General features: G+C 41.9%; 1 protein-coding gene across 5 annotated transcripts in view; it reads right to left on the bottom strand.

The window, feature by feature from the left end:
* bcas3 (BCAS3 microtubule associated cell migration factor) overlaps positions 1–23,422 on the bottom strand; it is a 1,011,809-nt gene that overhangs the window by 967,522 nt on the left and 20,865 nt on the right. For 3 of the 5 annotated variants that reach the window (XM_041197205.1, XM_041197207.1, XM_041197206.1), the window contains exons 2-5: positions 19,972–20,061; positions 16,028–16,082; positions 8,822–8,897; positions 3,945–4,051 (exon numbers count right to left, since the gene is read on the bottom strand). In XM_041197205.1, the coding sequence (XP_041053139.1) occupies positions 3,945–4,051; positions 8,822–8,897; positions 16,028–16,082; positions 19,972–20,042 (309 nt within the window). In that variant the 5' untranslated portion in view covers positions 20,043–20,061. The remainder of the gene's footprint in view (positions 1–3,944; positions 4,052–8,821; positions 8,898–16,027; positions 16,083–19,971; positions 20,062–23,422) is intronic. The other 2 variants (XM_041197208.1, XM_041197209.1) reach the window with 1 other exon arrangement.

Here is a 23,422-nt window from a genome sequence, read left to right as displayed (position 1 = left end):
AAACTTAGCCTTTCACTAGATATAGGGTCCCACCGAAAGGAGGAACCTGACTTTTCCCTCAGATGCTGAACAATGCTCAGTGCATTTCCAACATTTTCTGTTTTTAATTTCAAATGGCCTGTGTTTCTGGGGTTTTTCCATCACATCCAAGAACATTCTTTCTGAAGAGAAAAACATGGTCGGAACATCTTGCATGCAGAGATTTTAGTGATATAAATGGATGCAGCACATGGGCAAAATGTGTCCTTAAGGCAAATTCATTTTCAACAGATTCATTCACAAATGAATCAGACTGCACGGTAAATGCTCTGGAGGATACAGTTCAGTCCAGAGCACACCAGGGAGTAGATGATAATGAAAAAAACATCCCAAGTCACTTGGAGCAAAAGGGAAAAAGCAAACAAATGAAAGATATTAGATTTGTATAGCACCTCATCAAGTCTTCTGGACATCCCAAGTGTTTTTGCAAACAGCAGATTCAATTAGAATGGCAAGCCCAGCAACGAATTTGCTTAAATTAAGGTCCTACAATCAGTAACAAAATGAATAACCAAATACCTCTTCTTGGAAGTGATGGTTGATAGGGTAGTTGTTTCCAAAACATTGGGAGAATTGTTACAAACAGTGCCATGGAATCTTTTATATGGCTAGCAGACTTGGCCTCGGTTTAATATTCACAGCCAAAACATGGCACCCCAGATAACTAGGCCATTTGGTCCAACTGGTGTGTATGCCGCTCACTAGCCTATTCCCAACCCGCTTCATCTTACCCGATCAGCATATCCTTCTATTCTGGAACTCACATGCAAATTGGTGTAGAGATAAGCAGATTAGAGAGGTGAACACATGGCTGAAGGAGTAGTGTCGGAAAGAAAGATTCCAGCTCATGGGACACAGGGACCGCTACAGGGACAGAAAGGAACTGTACCATTAGGGCAGACTCCATCTAACCTGGGCTGGGATAAGGGTCCTAGCAAGGGACAGTCATAAGGACGGTCACATGGATTTTACCTACCAATTGAGAGGAGGGCAGAGGTGAATAAGGTAACAAAACTAAAAGGGGAAGAGAGTAAAAGTCAGAAATTGTGTTTTAGGTACAACAGGTAAAACAAAAACTAAAACATGTAAAGTAATAACAGGGACAGAATTTAACAGGTGGCGGGGTTTCCTGCCCTGCCACCGGCAGAGTCAGCGGGGGTGATGTCAGCAGCCCAACCGCCATTTAACGCTCCCAGGCGTGTTAATTAGCTGGAGGTAAGTCTTGCGTACCTTACTCAGGAAGGAAGTCATGCCTCAGAGAGGCATTCTGATTGGCCAGCAACTCTAAAGTCCCAGCTGTACCACCAGGAGTGGTGACCACCACTGGGACTACAGGCAGTCAAACGAGTCTAAGTGTCGGATCCCTCCCATCTTGATGGAGGGGCCTGGGGGGCAGTGAAGGTGTGTGGGGTTGGGGAGAGAGCACCCATGGGGGCAGAACTTGTGTGGGGGGGTCCAATTGGGAAAAGGGGCCAGTTATGGAGGGCCCCCTCCCCACCCCTTTCCCGCTCAAGGCCCAGCAAGCTGACCTGCTGAGCTTCTACCCTGTACCTGGCCTCCACCTGCGAATCTCAAAAGTCTGGCAGGAAGCGGCACTTATGAACCTCAGCTAACCATTAATAGACCACTTAAGGGCCTCAACCGGCATGAGAATGGACACCCTAGGCCTCGCCCATTCCCCGGCAGGCCACCCTGAGAATCTTATTGGTCCCCCATTTGCAAACCCACCAGTGGGGGTGTGTAATATTCAGCCCCAGAAAAAGAAATGAAAAATATGTGAATAAATCATTAGGCCAGAGGAATAGGTTAGGGTGTGTGGCCCAAATAACCTCAAGGCAAATAACCTCAATTCCTGTGCAATCCTGGCTGGTTGCCCACATTCTGCCCTCTGTAAATCTGAGGTCATCCAAAACTCTGCTGCCCATGTCCTAATTCACACCAAGTTTTGTTCGCATATCACCCCTGCGCTCACTGACCTCACAGTCAAGCAATATCATGACTTCAAAATTCTTATCCTTATTTTCAAATCTCTCAATGGCTTCACCACTGCCTTGTTAGGAAATAGAGATAGTTAAAGGAAGTTATATTGGTATTTTTAGGTGTCAGTAATGAGGTTTAGCTTTAAAGTTTAAGTTTGATTTGTATTTCTGTATTTGTGTGTTAAGAAAGGTCAAATTGAGTTTTAGTTTCACTTTAAAAGGGTGCTTGCATTTCTAATGAGAGTTTTATGACTGTAAGCTAAGTTAAACAAACAAGAGTAGGAAAACAAACAGTGCTGTTTCCTAGCAACAGAAGTCCAGAGAGACAAGTCCTTCCCACAAACACAGAAGAGAAACAGCAGCTTTGATTTGGTAGCTGTTTGAGTTCAGTTGGTTTTGAAAGTAACTGGCAGGAGAGACTGAGCGAAGGGGACAGATAGCATGTCCCAAGCTAAAGAAAGGACCCCAAAATCCAGGGGAGTGGAACAGGGGTAAATCCCAAGAAGAACTTCTAATCAAATGAAGGATAGGAACCTGGAAAGGTCCTGTTATGTGAACTTTAGAATGAGGGGCAGAGAGAAAGGTTCCAAGCTTCAGACTTAAAGAGACAAAAGCAGCAGAAAGCAGATTTAAAGTGAGAACAGCTTGCTAGAGGCAAGAAGGTCCAAAGAGACAACTGAAGGTCTGTAACTCTTTGCTAAGGGCATGTGAAGCAGTGGTGCTGTTGACAGCTGAGTTGGTGAGATAGAATGCATGGAAGACAGCTTGAATACATGTGGTGACCCAGGAAAGAGGAACATCAGAAGGAGAGTTTGAAACCCTGGAGGTGAACCCTTGCGGAAGGTGTCTGAGAGAAAGCGATGGTTTGGGAGAAGATTCCAAGGTGAGTCCTTGGGGAGTTGAGATTGGAAACCCTCATATGAAAGACAGAGTTCAGTGAGACCGGTTAGCTCATGGTATGACAAGCATCTGGGGGAAGTTGAGGAGAGATCCACAGCATCTGGTTGAGGTGGCATCTGTCACTTGGTTTCTTAGTGTGGTCTGTCTGACCACAGGGTGCCATGGGTTTACATGGACTGTGTACTTACTGTGGACATTAGGGTATAAGATAGCTTTTGTAACTTGTGTTATCCTTACAAATCTGTATATATCTGCAAAAGTATAGTTGTGGGTGAAGGAGTATTGTAATATAGTTCAAGTTTTCTTGTTTAATATACGTTTTATGCTTTTGTTAAAAGTTCATCAGCTGACTCCTGTAACTCTGTTCAGTAGCTACTCTCCACATATCTAAACAAAGAAATAAAAGTTAGGATCTGTCAAGCTGGGATTAGGCTTGTCCAGGCATAACCTCAGCTGGGATCATAACGCCCTATCTCTGTAATCTTCTCCAGCCCACAACCCGCCAAGATATCAGAGTTCATTTGATGGCCTTTTGACCATCTCCAATTTTAATCGCTCCACCATTGGTGACTGTGCCTTCAGCTGCCTGGGCCCCAAGCTCTGGAATTTCTTCCGTACACATCACTGCCTCTCATTTTAAGACTCTCCTCAAAACCTACCTCTTTGACCAAGCTTTCAGTCATCTAGTTTAATATCTCCTTATGTGGCTCATTGTCATACTTTGTTTAAAAATGCTCCTGTGAAGTGCCCTGGGACTTTTTATGTTGTTTATATCTTGTTGTTCTTCTGCATAATTTTTGGAATGTGGAGCCAGAACAATGCACCTATTCTAAGTGCAACAATCCTCTCAGTATTGCGTTGAAGTGTCAGCCTCCATTACATGCTTAAGTATGTAAGGAGGCCTAAACATACAACCTTTTAACAGTGTTACCAAATTAGTATAAATAAAAATATGCAACAGTGAAACCTACATGGCAACAGATTTATTTGACTTCTCTAAAAAACGAAGAATAAACAATGACTTACAGGGATGCTCCAAATTTGCATTCCATCTGCATATCCGATAAGCAGCAGCAACGGGGGGTCATTTCCAGCATTGTTCATCTCATGATACTCTGGATTCCTCGCAAGATCTGCAAAGGGATTAACAGCGACTGTTAAGACCCCATCCTAACACCACCTTTTACACAATTCTCCCCAAAATGCCCAGTAAGCATTCCTCCTGATCACCTATCAAAAAAAGAACATACACTCATACTATACACACAATTTTTTTTGAAACACAATCATTGCAAACATAAAGTGCAACCATTTTGCACACAGCAAAGTTTTGCATCCTTGAACAACAATAATGACCAATTGATCTGGTTCAGGAGTAATGTTGGCAACAAGCAGCAACAAATAGCATTTATATGGTGCCTTTAACTCTCCATCACCTGTTCTCTCATCTATTTTACTCATCTTCTCTCCCCTCTCTGTAAAGCAGGCTGGGGCATGGTCTGACTACAAGTTTTTATTGTTATTGCAGTTAGAATAATAGGGTGATTTTAGGCTGCATAATCTCACTGTTCCTGTCTAGGGAAAGCAAGCTCCATGAGCTGATTTGAAACCAGCAACTTGTTTTAATTTATTTTTATTATCCATTCATGGATTGTGGGTGTTGCTGGCATAGCCAGCGTTTACTACCCATCACTAACTGCCCTCGAGAAAGTGGTAGTGAGCTACCCTCTTGAATACAACTGAGTGGTTTTCTGGGACATTTCAGGGGTTAGTTAAAAGTTAACCACATTGCAGCTGGGAAGAAGTCACCTACAGGCCAGACCAAGTAAGGATAGATTTCCTTCCTTGCAGGTCATTAGTAAATCAGATGGGTTTGTACATACCATTACTGATTCCAGCCTTTTTATCCTAAATTTATTTAATTAATTGAATTTAAATTCCTCAGCTGCCATGGTGGAATTTGAACTTATGCGTCCAGGCATTAGCCCAGACCTCGGGGAGGCAGTGGCACAGTGGTATTGTCACTGAACTAGTATTTAAACCCAGGTTTGAATCCCACCATGGCAGATGTTGAAATTTGAATTCAATAAATAATTCAATAAAAATCTAAAATTAAAAGTCTAATTGATCATAAAAATCTATCCGGTTCATTAATGCCCTTTAGGGAAGGAAATCTGCTGTCCTTCCCATGTGACTCCAGACCCACAGCAACGTGGTTGACTCTTAGATGCCTTCTGAATGAGGGCAATTAGAGATGGGCAATAAATGCCAGCAAATGATTTTTGAAATCAGCTCTTTTAATCCAACATTTGTATATCCACATTGGTACCCTGCGCAAGAGCGAATATACTGTTGAATGCAAACAATGGAGGGAGATCCACGCATTTGCAGCTGACCGTCTTATAAAAAGCAGCCATAAATACTGCTATACACAGGTCGTGATTCATTAGGGGTAGCCATGCTACTATAAATAAGCAGCAGCAATAGCTCTTTGTTGAGAAACTCAACTTTCTTTTGAATGCAATTGGTACAAGGAACTCCCAAAAAACACACAATAAAAAGCTACTCTCCACAAAAGTGACTTGCATTGTGAAAACTGATTAGATTAAAGTACATTTGCTGAATACAGGTTCCAGCTGCTGATACATAAAAGTGGGAGTTTTACATTTCCCAATGGAGCCTGTTACAGTTTACATCAATTGTAAAAACCATAGAACATGGAGCTCAGACAACTGGTAGCACATTTCCTAGCTTAGGGGAGGCTTCCAGGGAGGTCCAAGGTTATGCAGCCCATTAAAATGAATGGAATGGCTCCAGGATATATGGTGACCCTTCTCACCAGTGACATTAACAGAATGTTTCTAGAGTGGCTCTGGACCTAAAGTCTCCATTAGGCCACAAATTTGAAGATTCTTTTGTAAATTGAAAGGCAATCAAAACTCGCATGTATATTTTACCATAGAGACAAGAGGCGGGGTGGGGGAGGGGGCTCTTTGGATTTTCCTTCTCATTTACCACACAGTGCTGTTAATAATTCTTCACCAAATTCTGTATTGCCTTCCCATAAAAAAGAAAACCTTGTCACATCAGCATTCAGTTCCTTATTATTAAAATGGCCTGGGACATTTTGCTATGTTAAAGATGCTGCACAAGTATAAATTGGAATAATGCTAAATCAATTACATTTGGTTAAATTCAAGTTTGCAGAGAAATATTATGCTTGGAACAATAATTCTATTCACTCCCTATAAACATATATTGAACTCATAATATTTTTCTCCCTCAACCCACTTAGCTATTCTTGCTTCAACTAAATCAAATATATAATCTGGGGAGGCGGTGGTATTGTCACAGGACTAGTATTCCAGACACCCAGGGTAATGTTCTGAGGACTAGGGTTCAAATCCCACCATGGCAGATGGTGAAATTTGAATTCAATAAAAAAAAGCTGGAATTAAAAAAGTCTGATGGTGACCATGAAACCATTGCCAATTGTCGTAAAAACCCATCTAGTTCACTAATTTTAGGGAAGGAAATCTGACATCCTTACCTGGTCTGGCCTACAATGTGACTCCAGACCCACAGCAATGCCCTCTGAAAGTCACAATTGCCCTCTGAACAAGTGCAATTGGGGATGGGCAACAAATGCTGGCCTAGCCAGCGATGCCCACATCCCATGAACGAATAATAAAAACAAATTGTTTTATGCAAAATATATGCAGAAGTTGTGGCTGATCACTGAATAGCATCATTGCAACATGTCAGTGATCAAAACATCAAGGACTGTGAAATACTTTAACAGAAGCAGAAGATGCTGGAAATACACAGCATCTATTAAGAAAAAGACAAGACAAGCATTTCAGGTTGTGGGCTCTCAGAACTGATGAAAGATCTTATCTAACCATCTTGGTCTAATCTCAAAACAGATGTTCTAACAATGATATGTTAACACGTTATTGTTGATAAACAAACTGGGCATTTCCACTATTTTTAATTAGAAGTACAAGCAGTTTATTTTGTTCTTTCAACTTCACTAAGAAAAACTACATTTGGATCATATTTCCACTTAACAGTTAAACCAGGGTCAAGAATGTTAAATTGTTGGAGTGAACTGAAACAGGTTGGCTCATTATGCTTGGAACAGGGCACATGTTTACCTACAGGTCAGCTGCATATTTCTTTTTCTACAATATGTTCCAGCTTTGTGCAGAGATACTTCCTGATGTTCATTTAAACTTGTCCTTCACCATCCTGAAGCAGAGACTTCAGATACTGAAGCAGTTGGTGCTCGCATACAACAAGATCTGGATAACATTCAGGCTTGGGCTGAACAGTAGGAAGGTCTGCAGCCCTTGACTTTCTCAGAGGTAGAGGTTGCGGGTTTGGCAGGTGCTGCTGAAGGAGTCTTGGCAAAGTTGCTACAGTACACCTTCAATATAGTACACACTGCTGTCACTGTTCATTCAACTCATTCATGGGGTGAAAGGCTTATCTTATGTAGAAAGGCTGAACAGGTTGGGCCTATACCCATTGCAGTTTCAAAGAATGGGAGGTGATCTTATTGAAACATATAAAATCCTGAGGGAACTTAATAGGGTAGATGTGGGGATGATTTTTCCACTTGTTGGGGAGGCTAGAACTAGGGGGCACGGGTTAAGAATAAGAGATCTCCCTTTTAGGACTGAAATGAGGAGAATTTTTTTCTCTTTTTCTTTTTGGAACTCTTTTTCCCAGAGAGCAGTGGAGTGTTGGTCATTGAATTTATTCAAGATGAAGTTAGGCAGATTTTTGATGGACAAGGGAGTCAAGGGTTCCGAAAGGCAGACAGGAGAGTGGAACTGATAGCATAATCAGGTCTGCTATGACCTTACTGAATGGCTGAGCAGGCTTGAAAGGCCAAATGGCCTACTCTTGCTCTTAAGACCTATGTTCCTGTGCACTGGTGGTGGAGTGAGTGAATGCTTGAGGTGTTGGATGGTGTGTCAATCAAGCGGGCTTCTTTGTCCTGGGTGGTGTTAAGTTTGAGTGTTGTTGGAGCTGAACTCATCCAGGCAAGTGGAGGGTATTCCATCGCATCCCTGACTTGTGCCTTGTAGATGATGGACAGGCTTTGGGGAGTCAGGAGGTGAGTTGCTTGCCACAGAATTTCCAGCCTCTGATCTGCCTTTGTATTTATATGGCTGGTCCAGTTAAGTTTCTGGTCAAAGGTAACCTCCACGATTTTGATGGTGGGAGATTCAGCAATGCTAATGTTGTTGAATGTCAAATAGAGCTTGTTAAGTTTCTCTCTTCTTGGAGATGGTCATTGCCTGGCATTTGTGTTGTACAAATGTACAGTATTGACTATGAATAAAAAAATGCCCTGTATGGCTTAATACTAGCAGTGCCATTACTCAGTAATCCAAAAGGAAGGCTTCCACAGGTAAATTCTAATTCTTGACCCAAGACATTAATCTAATTTTTTGCCTTAGCACTATTAGCATAGAGTACATAACAAGGACAGCAAAAACAATTAAAATAAGAGCTGCAGTACTGAATGTTACAGTTAATGGATACACTAATCAGCATTACACCTCCAATGTTGTGCCAATATCATTCTCATATGATACTCTCACCTGAACTTGCTTCACCACTGCCACCAATCAAAATCTGTGTTCTGCAGCAAATGTTCTGCAGCTGTATGTTCGGTGTGTTTTTTATTTCAAATAGCCCTGGGATGAACATTTCTACCCACCCACCATTATTGTTTCACTGAAATCCTACTGAAACAAAAGAGCACCTACACAGTAGCTGTGTCTGGATATTGTATACACACAAACCATGGTTTGCAGGAATCCTAGTGATATTATTTCAATCAGATAAATGGGAGAAAATAGCTATTGAAAAGAAAGCAGTGCATTTACCATTAATATCAGCTTTTTCAAAACGAACCCAGACTATTTTTTCCTTCTCATCTGTTGGAGGTGAGCCGGTGTATGCCTGAGAGGAAAAATACAACTGATGAAAAGAAAACTAAAAATAACAGAAGACATTAACATCTATCAATTTGTCTGCAGTGATCAAATATAAAGTAACCACACACCATAGTAATAGGTTTCAGTCCCAGTATACCTAATGGTGCATTTAACTAACAATTCTGCTATCAGTGGCAGCTTAGCTTAAAGAGCAGTGTTGTACCAAGTAAAGATGTGCTGCTCCCTCCTGAGGCGCTCACCTAAAGACCACCATGTGCATCATCAGATGCAAGCCTTGAGATGGTGCTGTGTTGTCATATCCCTGCAACCCCCTGATGAGATCAGCTGACACTGAAGCATGGTATTGGTTAGCCACACAGTGGTAAGGAGCTCAAATCCCACCATAGTAATTTGTACAACTGAATTCAATAAATGTGGCACCAGCAAAAAACGATCATGAGAGCTGCCAGACTGTGTAAAAATCTAAACTAGTTCATTAATGCTCTTCAGGAAAGGATCTGCCACCTCTTCTTCTGGTCTACATGTGACTCCAATCTCACACACCATGCAGTTGATTTTTAATGTTTGCGCAGCAACTAGGGGTGGGCACTGAGTGCTATCTTGTCATCAACACCCACAGGCCAAGGAGATATATACACATACTTTTTAAATATAGCACAAACCAAGAATTAAACAATAGGACTAGATGGTTTTTATGGATTTTCACTGTACCTGGCATTGCCTTTATTCACCCGGCTATGAGGAGAAGGTACCAAAGATAAATTTCTACTTTTGACCTTAAAATGCTTCTTGCTGTAGCACAATTAATAGATCAAATACCAAAGGCAGCATGCACAAATAAAGTAGGAACTCCAATACTGAATGAAAGAGTCAATGGACGCACTAACCCAAGTTCTTCCATTGAGCCTCAATCTTGCTGTTAATTTAAATAATATACATTTAAAACCTTTGTAACTAATGTATAAGTGCTTAAACTATGCATCACTATGATCTCTTTTAATTGCTTAATGCTAATAAAGGAGACAAGGACATTTCATTGGAATACATTAAACATTGATGCAGTAATAAACTATACTGTTAATTGTCCTTGAAAAAATTCAAATTATTGAAAAGAACAACATAAACAATTTTGGTTCAGATTAAGTTATATAATTTCAAATTAAGATGAGTAGACTAAGTCACTAATAACAGAACTGAGAGGTTATAACTGTTCTGTGCGGTCAGTGTCTAGGTGGGGGTTTGGAGATTATCTATTCTCCCAAAGTATGTTGCTCGAGTCTGTAGTTTCTCAAAACCATTATTCTTTATTTACAGCAAGTATTTACACATTTCAACCTTTACACAAAGTTGGAGTTTCTCCACCTTTCAGATCTCGCTTCTCAGTCATGTGATCTGACATCATTATTACATCAGCATCGTGTATGCTTCTGATGTGAATCCTTTACTTTACATCTCCCCCCAAGTCTTTATCCTTATCATATTTACTTCCTCCTACACCTTCCCACAAAGTCTCAGACTTCACAGGGCTAGTCTCTGAGGTGCCTTGACCAACCTCCCTGATCTCATTCTGATCTTGAGGTGGAGGATATTCCACCTTCTCCCTTCTGTCGGTTTGAGTGTTCTTCTCCTGGGTGGCTGTAGAACTTGTGGTAAGTCTTTCTTCTTCTTCATCAGGATCTGAATAGTAAGTCCAAGTTTCTATTGGCTTTCTCTCCAAGGATATTAAGGCTCTGCAGTTTCTCCTTATAATACCCTGCTCTGGCCCAATCTGGTACAATCTTGGTTGGAGAGATTTTTTCAATGATTGTGCCTTCTTTCTGTTGGTTTCGTACCCATATTCTTTCTCCAGGCTTCAGCTCTGGTAACTGTGCCTCTTATTAAATTTCCGAGCCTCTGTTCTTCCTTAGGTTGTTTTATACTCTCATAATATTGGGCTTGAGTTTTTGTTCTAGAGATGGAAACTGTGTTCTCGATCTCCTATCCATAACTAACTCTTATGGTGAGAAACCATTTTGTAGTGGTGAGGTTCAATACCTCAGAAGAGCTAGATGAAGGTCTTCAATTTTCTACAATAAATCTTTAACAGTTCATATTCCTCTCTCAACTTCTCCATTCAGTTGAGGATAGCGAGGTGTACTGGTTACATGAACAAAATAATTTTCGTTTCAAAATTGTGGAACAGCTCATTAGCAAATTGTGGCCCATTGTCAAACACTGCAAAGTCTGGAATGCATGTGTTCCTTAAATTCTCTTGCGGGATTGGATGGTTGCTTCTGCTGTGATACCAAACAATCTGTTTACTTCAATCTACCATGAATAGTAATCAATGACAAGGTTTGATTTAGGAAGGGTTTCCTCCTAAATTCAAACAAGTCCTTTCCCAGGTGGTCCCAAGGCCCTCATGGAAAAGTAGAAGGTAATAGTAGTTCTTTTTGTTCTCGGCTGTTTACAGCTCAAGAAAGACAGTTAGAAATAATTTCTGCCATGGAGCCTGTAATGCCTAGCTAACAGGCTGATTGCTGTGCTCTTGCACTACATGTTGCTATTCCTAGATGACCTTGGTGAAGGCTTTGAAGAATATCAAACCGAAGTGTTCTCGGTATGACTATTCTCTCGTTGAAAACTAGTAAGTTGTTAATGACTGTGAGGTGCATGCACTATTCAAAGTACTGCTGCAGTATTGGATTAGTGCGGATGTAGGCTGGCCATCCTTCCAGACAATACTCTTGGCTTTGGAGGCATTCTTTATCTCATTTCTGGGCTTGTTTTATTTCCTGCAACTTTTTTGCAATAGCTGGTAAGTGCTGAGTGATTAAGGATCTGTATGCTTCAACCTCCTCGACAAAATGTAAATCCTCTTGTTTGGTTCCTTCTAATGGTTTTTGTGACAGTGTGTCAGTAGTTATTTGATACTTTCCTTGTATATACTCTGTGATGAAGTCATCTCATCAATCTTAATCTGAACCGCTGGATTCTGGGCGGCATCTTCGGTTTATGGTCTGTTTCAGTTTTGAAATGTAATCTCATAACATAGTCTGAAAATTTTTCACACGCCCAGGTTGCTGCCAATGCTTCTTTTTCTATCATGATGTTCTGTTTCTATCAGTGACCTAGAGGCATAGTAGACTGACCTATGCTTACCGTCTCTCTGCACTTGAAATAAAACTGCCTCGGACCTGCAGATGATGCACCTGCTACTACTGTCTCCAGGGCTCATGACCTCTGCTAAATTTGGTAGGAAGTTGCCCACTTGGTTGACCATCCCAAGGAATCTTTGAAGCTCAGTTATGTTCCTGGGTGTGGAAATTCTCTGATTATTTTCGTTTTTTGTGGATCAACTGCAATTCCAGTGGCTTGTACTAGTACTACCCTGGAAACTTGATCTTAGGTTTGGCAAATTCACATTTTTCATTCGATGTTAGGCCTGCATCCTGTAAGACTCTCAAGACTGCTCTGACTCTGCGATCATGCTCATCTCTCATAGAGCCATGAATAAGTATGTCGCCCATATGGCATATTGCTCCTTCCATGCATTCTTGGCTGAGACCTTGTTCTGTGGAAAATTAGCGGAAACTATTCCAAAGGGCGATCTATTGAAACAATAACAACCAAATGGCATTGTAAATATGGTCAAAAATCTGGATTCTTTGTCCAGAGGCTACTGCCAAAATCCACTGTTCACATCCAAATTGGTAAATAAAGTGCTTTTGGCTAATTTGGCAAGACTCTCATCCACTAATGCTATTGGGTGGATTGCACATTCCATTGATTTGTTTAGTTGAGTTAAACCCATGCAGGTTATTGTAGAGCTATTTGGCTTTGGGACTATAATCATTCCTGAATGCCATTTTGTTGGCATGGTGACTGGTGAGCTAACCCCTTGCTGCTATATATTTTCAATTTCATCTTTGACTTTGTCCAAGAATGGGTGAGGGGCTTTCCTCAGTGTAAAGAGAGTATTGGTTTAGCATCAGCTCATAGGGTGATATGGTACGCAGTCTTTAACTTCCCTAGGCCTGTAAACAATTTTGGAAATTCATTTTGAAATATACTGCTGTAGTTCACATCAGCAACTTCATCCACTTCATAGATTAATTTCAGTTTCAGGCCTGCCTCCCTGCTTAGTAGAGGGCACTCTTGGTTTTGAATGACAGAGAGGTTCGAGGATTTCTTGATCTTTATAAATCAGCTTTGCCATGAATTTGCCTTTCACATTTAAAGTAGTCCCACCAAGACCTTGTAATTTGATCGATGAAGTTTGCAATGTAATCTGTTTGAGCTATGTGACTTCATCTGATGAAATACAAACCCCTGCTCCTGTGTCTAGTTTAAACTAGTGGGTGTCCATCCACTTCAAGTTTAATACTCGGATATTTGTTTTCAGTATCATTTACCTCCTCCAGGAAGGTTAGTTCCTTTGATTGCAGTTCATCCATTTCCTATGCATGTCTCTGTTTTAAAGTTTTCTCTCTCTTTTTACAGGCTGCCAGCATTTTCGAGCGACCAGACAGTTTTGAAATGACCCATTTTCCCACAGTTCTGGCAATCTTTCCCCCTTGCTGAGTATTCTTGTTTGTGTGGTTTGTTCCCACCACACTGAAGACATTTCAAAATGGCAGCTGGTACATTTTCCCCATTTTGACGGGCTTAGGCTTTAGCGCGCTTTATCTTTTATAGCCTATAAACTAAGTGGTCTCACTCGATCTTCTCCATGGGATCTCTTCTTCTCTGTGAACAAATGCCCAATTCTGTTTCCTGAGTTCCGTTTGCCTTGCAATCAGCACTGTTTTCACTAATATTTAATCCTCCTTTGTCTGTAAGAAATCTAATAATACTTCATCTAGGACCCAACAACAATCCTGTCACAAATCAGCTTGTTTTTCAAGACTCCATAATTGCAGTTTATGCTTTCTCCTGATCTTTGCTTTCTTTCATTAAATTTTGACCTCTCTATTATTAAATTCCAATGGATGCTGCAATAGGAGTTGAATGTTTGCAGGACTTCTTCATAAGGAGTTGAAGTCTCATCAACCCCCTGCCTTGCTATCATGTCATCAGTGACAGATCCTACTGCATAAAGTAGTGTACTGATCTGGTCTTTCTGATCTTTTTTGTGTAATCCTGAAGTAGTTCTGTACTTTGTGAACCTTTTTCTCCAGTTATCCCAGTTTTGGGCCTGTTGCGGGCCTTCTGCACTCTGAAAAGGTTTGGGAGTCATAGTATATGTGGATTCCATACTTCTGTTGAGCTTGTACCCGCTGCTCCCAAGATGTTCTGACGTCTTGGTTAGTCTTAATTTTCTTTCTTTTATCTTTCTCTCATTTTTATTTTTCTTGTTGGCCTTGTATCTTATCTTAAAGGTCTGTTGGGTCTTTTACTCACTGCCACCATGTTTTGTTGTGTGCTCGGGGTCTAGTTTGGGGTTTATCTGTTCTCTCAAAGTACGCTGCTCGAGTTTATAATTTCTCAAAACTATTACTCTTCATTTACAGCAAGTATTTACACATCTGGTCCTCTACATGAGGTTGGAGCTTCTCCTCCTTCCAGATCTCCTTGACTTCTCCATCATGTGATCAGACACCATTATTACATTAGCATCATGTTGCTTCTGATGTTAACCCTTTACTCTACAATAACTATCAGTAAAGATTAAGCAAGCTGAAGATTTTTTTGAAGAAAAGAGAAGGCTAAGGGGTGACCTAATATAAGTGTTTAATTTTTTTTTTAAACTATGGACTTTACAAGACAATTATGTTTTAAAATGCCTCCTTTAACTTAAAGTGAGTCAGAGAATTCCGGAAGCACCCCAGCTTGGAGACATGGCTATGTGACCTGGTTGGCATGGGAGACAGATTCAAACAGAAACCCACTAAAATATCAAGGGACAGTTTTCACACCTGGGACAACTGCTTTTTGAAACAGTTAAAGACAAGGCACATATTGTTCTGTGAAGGAACAAAGCAGCTACTGCTGTGAAGAGCAGAAGGACCAGTGTGTTCACAACCAAGCAGAGTGCTTGTGAGGGCTTGTTTTCAATTCAAAAGGAAGGGAAAAGAACAGACGGAGCAACAAACAACAAGGAATCATCGAGGTCAGTCTTGCTGGTGAAAGTCTGATCTGGAAGACTCAACTTGAGTGGAATTATTTTCGAAGGACACTGGAAGTTTTGACCTAGCATGCGAGAAGAAATAAGCCTGATAGAGAGCTGGGAGTAACTTTGGACTTGTTCTTGTAACGCTACACATCTGCCAGAAGTGTGATGCACAGCAAAAAAGACATATCTCAATTGCATTAGCTAGTTAATGTGGCAGTACCTTTTCTTTAGTTTGGTAAATTAGTTGCCTGTTAATTAATTTTTGATCTACTAGATTTAGATGTGCTAAAAATTACACTGCCAATCAATTTAAGATTGTTAGTTGGGCTCGTAATGTGATGAATTTGCGTGTACTGGAAGCTACATATATTAATACACAGGCAGACAGAAAGAACACGTACATACATTACACCTGTTTCAGCTAAACAAAATAAGTGACAGCCATTCGCTGACTCATTCCTCAGGGCAATGCCTTGACAAATCAGGCTGAAGATGCCAGGTTTAAGTTTCAAACAATGCTTGACAGTTAACTGTCAGTCACCATCAGTGGTGCATTCTCCATGACAATGCCACTTGCCATGGGTGTACCTACACCATATAGACTGCAGCTGTTCAAGATAGCAACTCACCAACGCCTTCTCAAGGGCAACTAGGGATGAGCAATAAATGCTGGCCCAGCCAGCAAAGCCCATAACTCATTAATGAATTTAAAAAAAACAATCAGCACTTTCTTCGCAAATAGCATAAAATTGTTATTTTCCCTTTTATATTGGTATTCTAACAGCAAATTAAAGACAACTTAATGGACTGAATTATCAAGAAAATGGACAGAGTTATGCAGAAAACATCAACCCATCTTCTCTCTTTTCAGATGCTGATACACTTCATGAAGATTTTCAGCATTTTATAACTTTGCTTTACATTTCCAACTTTAGATTCGCTATTTGTTTTTATCTGATAAACTTTATTGCATGTGCAGTATAACACAGCGAGGATACTGTATGTGCAGCTGGCAGATTTTACACAATTATATCAGTTACCTGGGGGACTACATCTTGCAGAAAGGTGACAACACTCTCCATGTATGACTGTTCCCTGTAAATAAACACAAATATATTACAGAACTCAATATTGCTTTAGAATCATACAATCATGGCTCAGAATCATTAGAAGATTTTATTTCTGGAGTTAAAGGTGAGGAATTCAAATTCTACACATCTACAGTCAACGCTGGCTGAATGTATTTCAGGAGGTTTCATCACATGGCCTCCAACTCCAACTGCCCCACTACCTCTACATTCTCACACTGGTTGCCAATGTGTCCATCTTCAGAGTGCTCCGCCTCCCCAGGCCCACATGGAAAGCAAAACGACTCATTACCCAATTAAATGATTCTTGGCTCTCAGTCAAACAACCTTTCTTCCCCCATCTTCAATAGGTTTATACCTAATAAACTGAAGTGTTCAAAGAAAATGGTTTCCTTGTACCAACAATTTCCTTGAGATTAATCTTCACTTCCTGGAGACTCCAGGCCAATCCTGGACGGTTGGCAACCCCAAACAACAGCCAGTAATGCATTAAGTATATTTCTGTTAAGTGAATATTTTCCAGGTATATTCATCACTTTATTTCGGGTTCCGTTCAAAATTATACATCATGTTTCACTGCTGTCATAGTATAACTCTACTATTCTTTTCCCTCCTCTTCGACTAAAAGCATGGACTCTAGCAGGGTTATAGTTCCACTTCCCTCCAACACCCCCCTCAAGTGACCAAAGCACTAACTGGCATTTTGATCAAGCGATGAGATTGGGGGGCAGGGAACACAAGTATCACAGAATCTATTTCCAAAGTAGCTAAAGTTCTGAACATTGGAACTTAGGAGCAGAAGTAGATCATTCAGCCCATTGAGCCTGCTCCACCATTCAATACGATCACAGCTGATTATCCACTTCAATGCCTTTTTCCCCACACAATCCCCATATCCCTTTATGTCATTGGTATTTAGAAATTTGTTAATCTCTGCTTTAAACATACTCTGTGACTAAACTTCCACATCCCACTGGGGTAAAGAATTCCAAAGATTCACAACCCTTTGAGTAAAAAAATTCTCCTCATCTCAATTCTAAATGGCTCCCCCACTTATTTTGAAATTGTGTCCCCTGGTTCTGGACTCCCCAACCAAGGGAAACATCTTACTTGCATCTACCCCATCTAACCCTTTAAGTATTCTGTAGCTTTCATTGAGATCACTCCCATTCTTCTGAACTCCATATAATACAGGTCCAGTTTCCCCACTCTCTCTTCATAGGATAGTCCCGCCATCACGGGAACAAGTCCAGTGAACATTTGTTGCACTCCCTCTGTGGCAATCATTTCCTTCCTATGGTAAGGAGACCAAAACTGCACACAGTACTCCAGCTGTGGTATAACCAAGGTTCTATACAATTGAAGCAAGACTTCGCTACTCCGGTGCTCAAATCCTCTTGTGATGAAGGCTACCATGTTCCCCCCCGCCACCCTGGCTTCGGACACCCACCCGACCCCCAGACACACACCCTCCCCTGACCTCCGCACTCCCCAACATCCGGACACCCCTAGTGACTTCCAGAGACATCCCCCGAACTTCGGACACCCGCTCGCGACCTCCACTCCCCACCCACCTGACCTCGGACCCTCCGATCTCCCGAACCCCCAAACGCCCCCCCAGATATTTGCCCCTCACCCGACCACCATTACCCCCCTGACTTCCGGGCATCCCCCCAGCACGACCTGCGGACCACCCCTAACTCTGCCCCCCTCACCCGACCTCCGGATCCCCTCACCGCCCCCCCCCCCCCCAACAACCTCCTTACCCCTGCCCGACCTCCGTCTCCCCCACCACCCCCCACCCGGCCTCAGACCCTTCAACCTTCGAACCCCCCCAGGCCTCAGGCTCCCTCCGGTCTCCGGAACCCCCGACCTCCAGGCAACCCTTCCCCTGACTTCCAGACACCACCCCCACCAGCCTCTGGACCTCACCCCACAGAAACCCCTCCTTCACCCGGCCTCCAAACACCATACCCTGCCTTCCCCCACCCCAGCCTCCAGGCATCCACCCCCCCCCCCCCACCCCCCCCGGCCTCCAGACACCACACACCCGCACCACCAGCCTCCAGGCACCACACCCCTCAACCCCGGTCTCCAGGTACCACCCCCCTCAGACCTCCAGATACCCTCAGCCCCGACCTCCAGACACCCCCAGCCCCGACCTCCACCCGACATCTGGACACCCCCAAGCACACCCCCAACCTCCCAACACCTCCAAATTCCCCAATCCTATATACTTACCTTAGACACTTAGCTTCCCCGGCCTGTCAATTTCACTGGCCCTTTTAAGCTTACCTGCTTTACGGCAGCAGGTGCTGTAAAAAACGGGGGCATGGCCTCCTTGTTTAGGCTGGATCTACATTTAGCTGGAGCCTGCGAGGATTCTTTTGATGCAGGCCCCAAGCAACTCCGACAAACGGAAGTGGCAACACAATTTTCAAGACCAGGTAAATGTGCATTTATTTCTTCTAATTTCTTCAGGCCAGCACTTTCTGATGCTAGTCGGAGATTACAGCCCCATGTTTTAAATTAGTCCTTTAAGATGGGATGCATTGTAGCCTGATGAGTTCCTTTTCTTGGTTCTCTGAAGATAAATGGAAGTCTCTGGGTTTTTAATTAAACTATGGCTGACCTTCTGTAAAGAGATATATTCTTGCAAGTGGGAATAAATTAGCCTCTCTCTCATTGTCTGAGTTAACTGGTTATTCAGCAGAGTTCTGCACTTCTTGTTGCATGGTGGTTCCCCTTTGTGCTGTTTGTCCCAGTCTGACTTGTCCTGGCTGGTCTTTGAAATAATAATGTATCTTATCTCTAGTCAGTTTCAATCATGTGACCATATTATCAATACTTCTATTATTCACACAGATAATACGACATTCAAAGCCATTGTTACACAATGGAGAATGAATGGCGCCGTTCACACCTGCTTGTGATAAACTGGTTTCTTCACACCTCTCTGCCTATATATATTTACACACAGGGTCCTGTCCTCTGTAAACAAAAAGAACATGTTCAAATATTGTGCCTTTTCCTTCTAAACAAAAGCTTGGGCTACATTGTTTCCCTGGGGCATTCCCTATGGCAACATCCCAACAAATCAAAGTCAACTTGCCAGGATTGAATTTAAACAAAAGCTTGGGAATAACTGTTGCCTGGTTCATTCTCCATGGCAACACTGCAATCAATAAGATTCTACTTGCTAACCAATCAGCACCCTTTTCTCATGCAGTATAAATTGTTGTTCTCATTGAAATCTGATATTCCTGCGATTCTGTCCTGATAAGTGCAAGACGCACTGGAGTATTGTGTCTGATTCTGGGCACCACGTTTTAGGAAGAATGTGAAGAATTTCGCAAGGATGCAGAAGAGAGTTCCAAAAACTGTAGTTCTGTAGATGAAAGACTTCAATTACTTGGATAGATGGGTGAAGCCAGAACCGTTCTTCTTAAAAGTTGAAAAGAGATTTGATAGAAATGTTCAAAATAATGAACCTTCTGGACACAGTAGATAGAGAGCTTTTCGCATTGGTGGAGAATCAGAGGATACCAATTAAAGGTGATTAGCAAAAGAACCAAAGATGACATGAGGAAAACTTTTTACACAGTAAGTGGTTGGGATCTATAATGCACTGTCTGAGAGTGTGGTATAGGCTGATTCAATCATAACTTTCAAAAAGAACTTAGATAAATGTCTGAAGAGAAAAAGATTTGCAGGACTACAGAGAAAAGGCAGGTGTGTGGGACTAACTGAATTGCTCTCACAGAGCGTTGGCATGGACACGATAGGCCAAATGGCCTCCTTCTGTGCTGTAACCATTCTATGAATCTATAACTAATATTTCACTTAAGTATCAAATGTATTCAGTATTAAACAATTCAAATAAACATATTCCTTACGTGACTGCCTGATGTCGGACCATTATTCCACCAGTACATCGGCTAGGACGGCGGGGTGAGTCTGTAGCCATAGCTGCTCAATTCTCCCACCTAAATTGAAAAGAACTCAAACAGTTAGTTCAGCCACCAGTCAAGAATGAAAGAGCATGCATATATAGTATCTTCTCATAATGACAGGACTTCCCAGGGTGCTTCAGAGCCAATGAAATGCTTCTCAACTCTAATCACTGTTGTAATTTAGTCAAGTTAACACGAACATGAAGTATCTAGGTACAGATACAGTCAGGCATTCTTGAATATCCTTCTTTCTTATAAATGCAGTGGTCATCCAGGGAGGGAATTTATTGCCAGGAAATGATGCGCTTCTCATATTGAACACCCTGTATCGATGTTAAACAACCCTAGATGAGATTCAGTCTTTTTCCGGATGGCAGGCGGTGACTAGTGGTGTATCTCAGGGATCAGTGCTTAGGTCCCAGCTATTCACGATATATATAAATGACTTGGATGAGGAAACCAAATGCAATATTTCTAAGTTTGCTGACGACACAAAACTGTGAGTTGTGAAGAGGATGCAAGGAGGCTTCATGGCAATCTAGACAAGTTGTGTGTGTGGGCAAACACATGGCAGATGCAGTATAATGTGGATAATTGTGAAGTTATATGCTTGGGTGTGAGAAACAGAAAGGCAGAGTATTATTTAAATGGTGATATATTGGGAAATGTGGATGTACAAAGGGATCTGGTGTCCTTGTACGTAAGTCAATGAAAGTAAACAGGGAGGTGCAGCAAGCAATTTGGAAGGCAAATGGTATGTTGGCCTTCATTGCAAAAAGGTTTGAGTTCAGAAGTAGGGATGCCTTACTGCAGTTATACAAGGCCTTGGCGAGACTACACCTGGAGTATTACATGCAGTTTTGGTCTCCCTACCCAAGAAAGGATATACTTGCCAAAGAGGGAGTGCAGCAAAGGTTCACTCGGCTGATACCAGGGATAGCAGGACTGTCATATGAGGAGAGATTGATTCAACTGGGCCTGTATTCACTAGAGTTTAGAAGAATAAGAGGGATCTAATTGAAATGTATAAAATTCTAATAGGGCTGGACAGGCTAGATGCAGGGAGGATGTTTCCCCTGGTTGGGGAGTTTAGAACCAGGGGCCACAGTCTCAGGTTACAGGGTAGGCCATTTTGGACTGAGATGAGGAAAGATTTCTTCACCCAGAGGGTGGTCAACCTGTGGAATTCTCTACCATAGAAGGCTGTGGAGGCCGGGTCACCGAGTATACTCAAGAAAGAAATTGATAATTTTTTGGATATCAGGGGTATCAAGGGGTATGGAGGGAAAGTGGGAATATGGCAATGAGATAGAGGATCAGCCAGGATCATATTGAATGGTGGAGCAGGCTCAAAGGGCCAAATGGCCTACTCCTGTTCCTAGTTTCTATGTAATTACTACTTAAACACTTCTTGACAGTTAACTGTTTCCTTCCCTAACATCTGCCACCTACAAGATGCACTGCAGGAGCTCATCAAGGCTCCTTAGACAGCACCTTCCTAACCCATGACCACTGCCATCTAGAAGGGCAAGGGCAGCAGACACGTCAGAACACCACCAGCTGGAAGTTCTCCTCCAAGCCATTCATCATCCTGACTGGGAAATATATCGTCATTCCTTCACTATCGCTGGATCAAAAACATGGGAATTTCCTTCCTAACAGCACTGTGGGTGCGCCTACACTACATGGACTGCAGTGGTTCAAGAAGGCAGATCACCATCACCCTCTCAAGAGCAATTAAAGATGGGCAATAAATGCTGGCCTAGCCTGCGACACCCATACCCCATGAATGAATATTAAAATAAAGTGTGTTTTAAAGAAGATCTAATAGTTTGGAGTGGGAGGTGGTGGCCAGGGGTTGGTGGGGAGTAGATTTAAGGAATAAATTCCTAAGGAAGGGCATAAATACCTTAAGGTAAAGCCACCAAATACAAGGCTCCAGGAGTGGGTGGGTGTATTAGAGCTATGAGACATTGAAGGGCAGCAGGAAGCTACAAACATAGGGAGGGGAAAGGTCATAAATGGATTTACACATGAACATGAAAATTTTAAATCAGGAGTTGAGCGGGCAGCAGCCAATGCAGGTCAGCAATGACAAAGGTGATGGGTGTGTGGAGCTAAGTGTGGGTTAGGATATAGGCAGAAGAGTTTTTGATAAGCTAAAGCTTATGGAAAGATGAAAATGGGAGGCTGGTCAAAAAAGTACTGGAATAATCATGCCTGGAGGTGACAAAGGCATGGATGAGGGTTTCAGAAATGGATTGATATTTCTCAAACAGGTTCACATACATTTCAACAACTGAAGTAAGTTGTGTGGACAAATACATTAGTTACTTTTCGGGCAGCAAGGTCGCACAAACAAGAGCGAGAGTAATGACAGCTTTTGGGTTGGGGTGGACATGCAGCTCAAGGCCAAAACTGAGGGAGGAATATTAGCCAGTCCACCAGGAGAACTCCTTGCTCTTTGAATAGTGCCATGTGATCATTAACATCCATCTGAACCACTGGAACATGTGATCTTCCCACTCTTGCCCCACCAAACCTAAAGTTGTATAGTGGTTTGCAGGTTAGCTGGAATGCTGCAGATTTTCTTCATGCCTTACAAGCGTAAGACTGAATTTTCTAGAATATTCATATGTTATTGAAATATTATGTAGGTGGAAGGCTCAGTATATATTGCTGGCAGTCATCTAAGAGGAGGTGCTTAGATTGCGGTGCCAAGGGCCTTTCCTATTTTGTTTTGGGGTGCTACTGTTGCTGCCTGTGATACCCAGGCAGAGTACCTTAGCTCTCAGACTTTCATTTAATCACTCTGCATTAGGTTCAAACCCAAGCATTAAATTTAAAATTAAATTGTGCTGATCCATTAGAATGCCTAATTTTTATAAAAATATTGGATGTGAATCCTCACAATTTGTTGTTTTAACACAAGATAATGCTGAGCTTCTAAACTGCTGCCAAGAAGCTCCAGAACCTACAGACAATCTCAGCATGTCAGAGTTTGAAGTGACTACTCACACCCAAAAATCAAGACAGCTACACAAGTCAAATCATCAATATCACATAATTTACGAGTGTCCAGTTACTAATACCTAGAAATATAAAAATTGACTGCACTGTCTGCATTAGGAAGTGATTCTACACATACACCACAATCAATATTTGTTTCAATAAAGCTTACATAAATAATGGATAGGATTAAGTCTACATTAGCCAGAATTCACATAATAAGGCAATAGTCAAGAAATTCATAAAAGGGCTAGGGTATCTGATGTTTCACTGAAAAATATCACTTATTGATAAATATTATTGATAAATATCACTTTCACTTGGATTGGAAAGTGAACACTATCCTCTATAGTTCAACATGGTGCATTCAGTTTTGCGAAAGTAT

The sequence above is a fragment of the Carcharodon carcharias genome, chromosome 10, assembly GCF_017639515.1.
Source record: "Carcharodon carcharias isolate sCarCar2 chromosome 10, sCarCar2.pri, whole genome shotgun sequence".
NCBI lineage: Eukaryota > Metazoa > Chordata > Chondrichthyes > Lamniformes > Lamnidae > Carcharodon > Carcharodon carcharias.
This window is presented reverse-complemented; position numbering and strand designations above follow the sequence as displayed.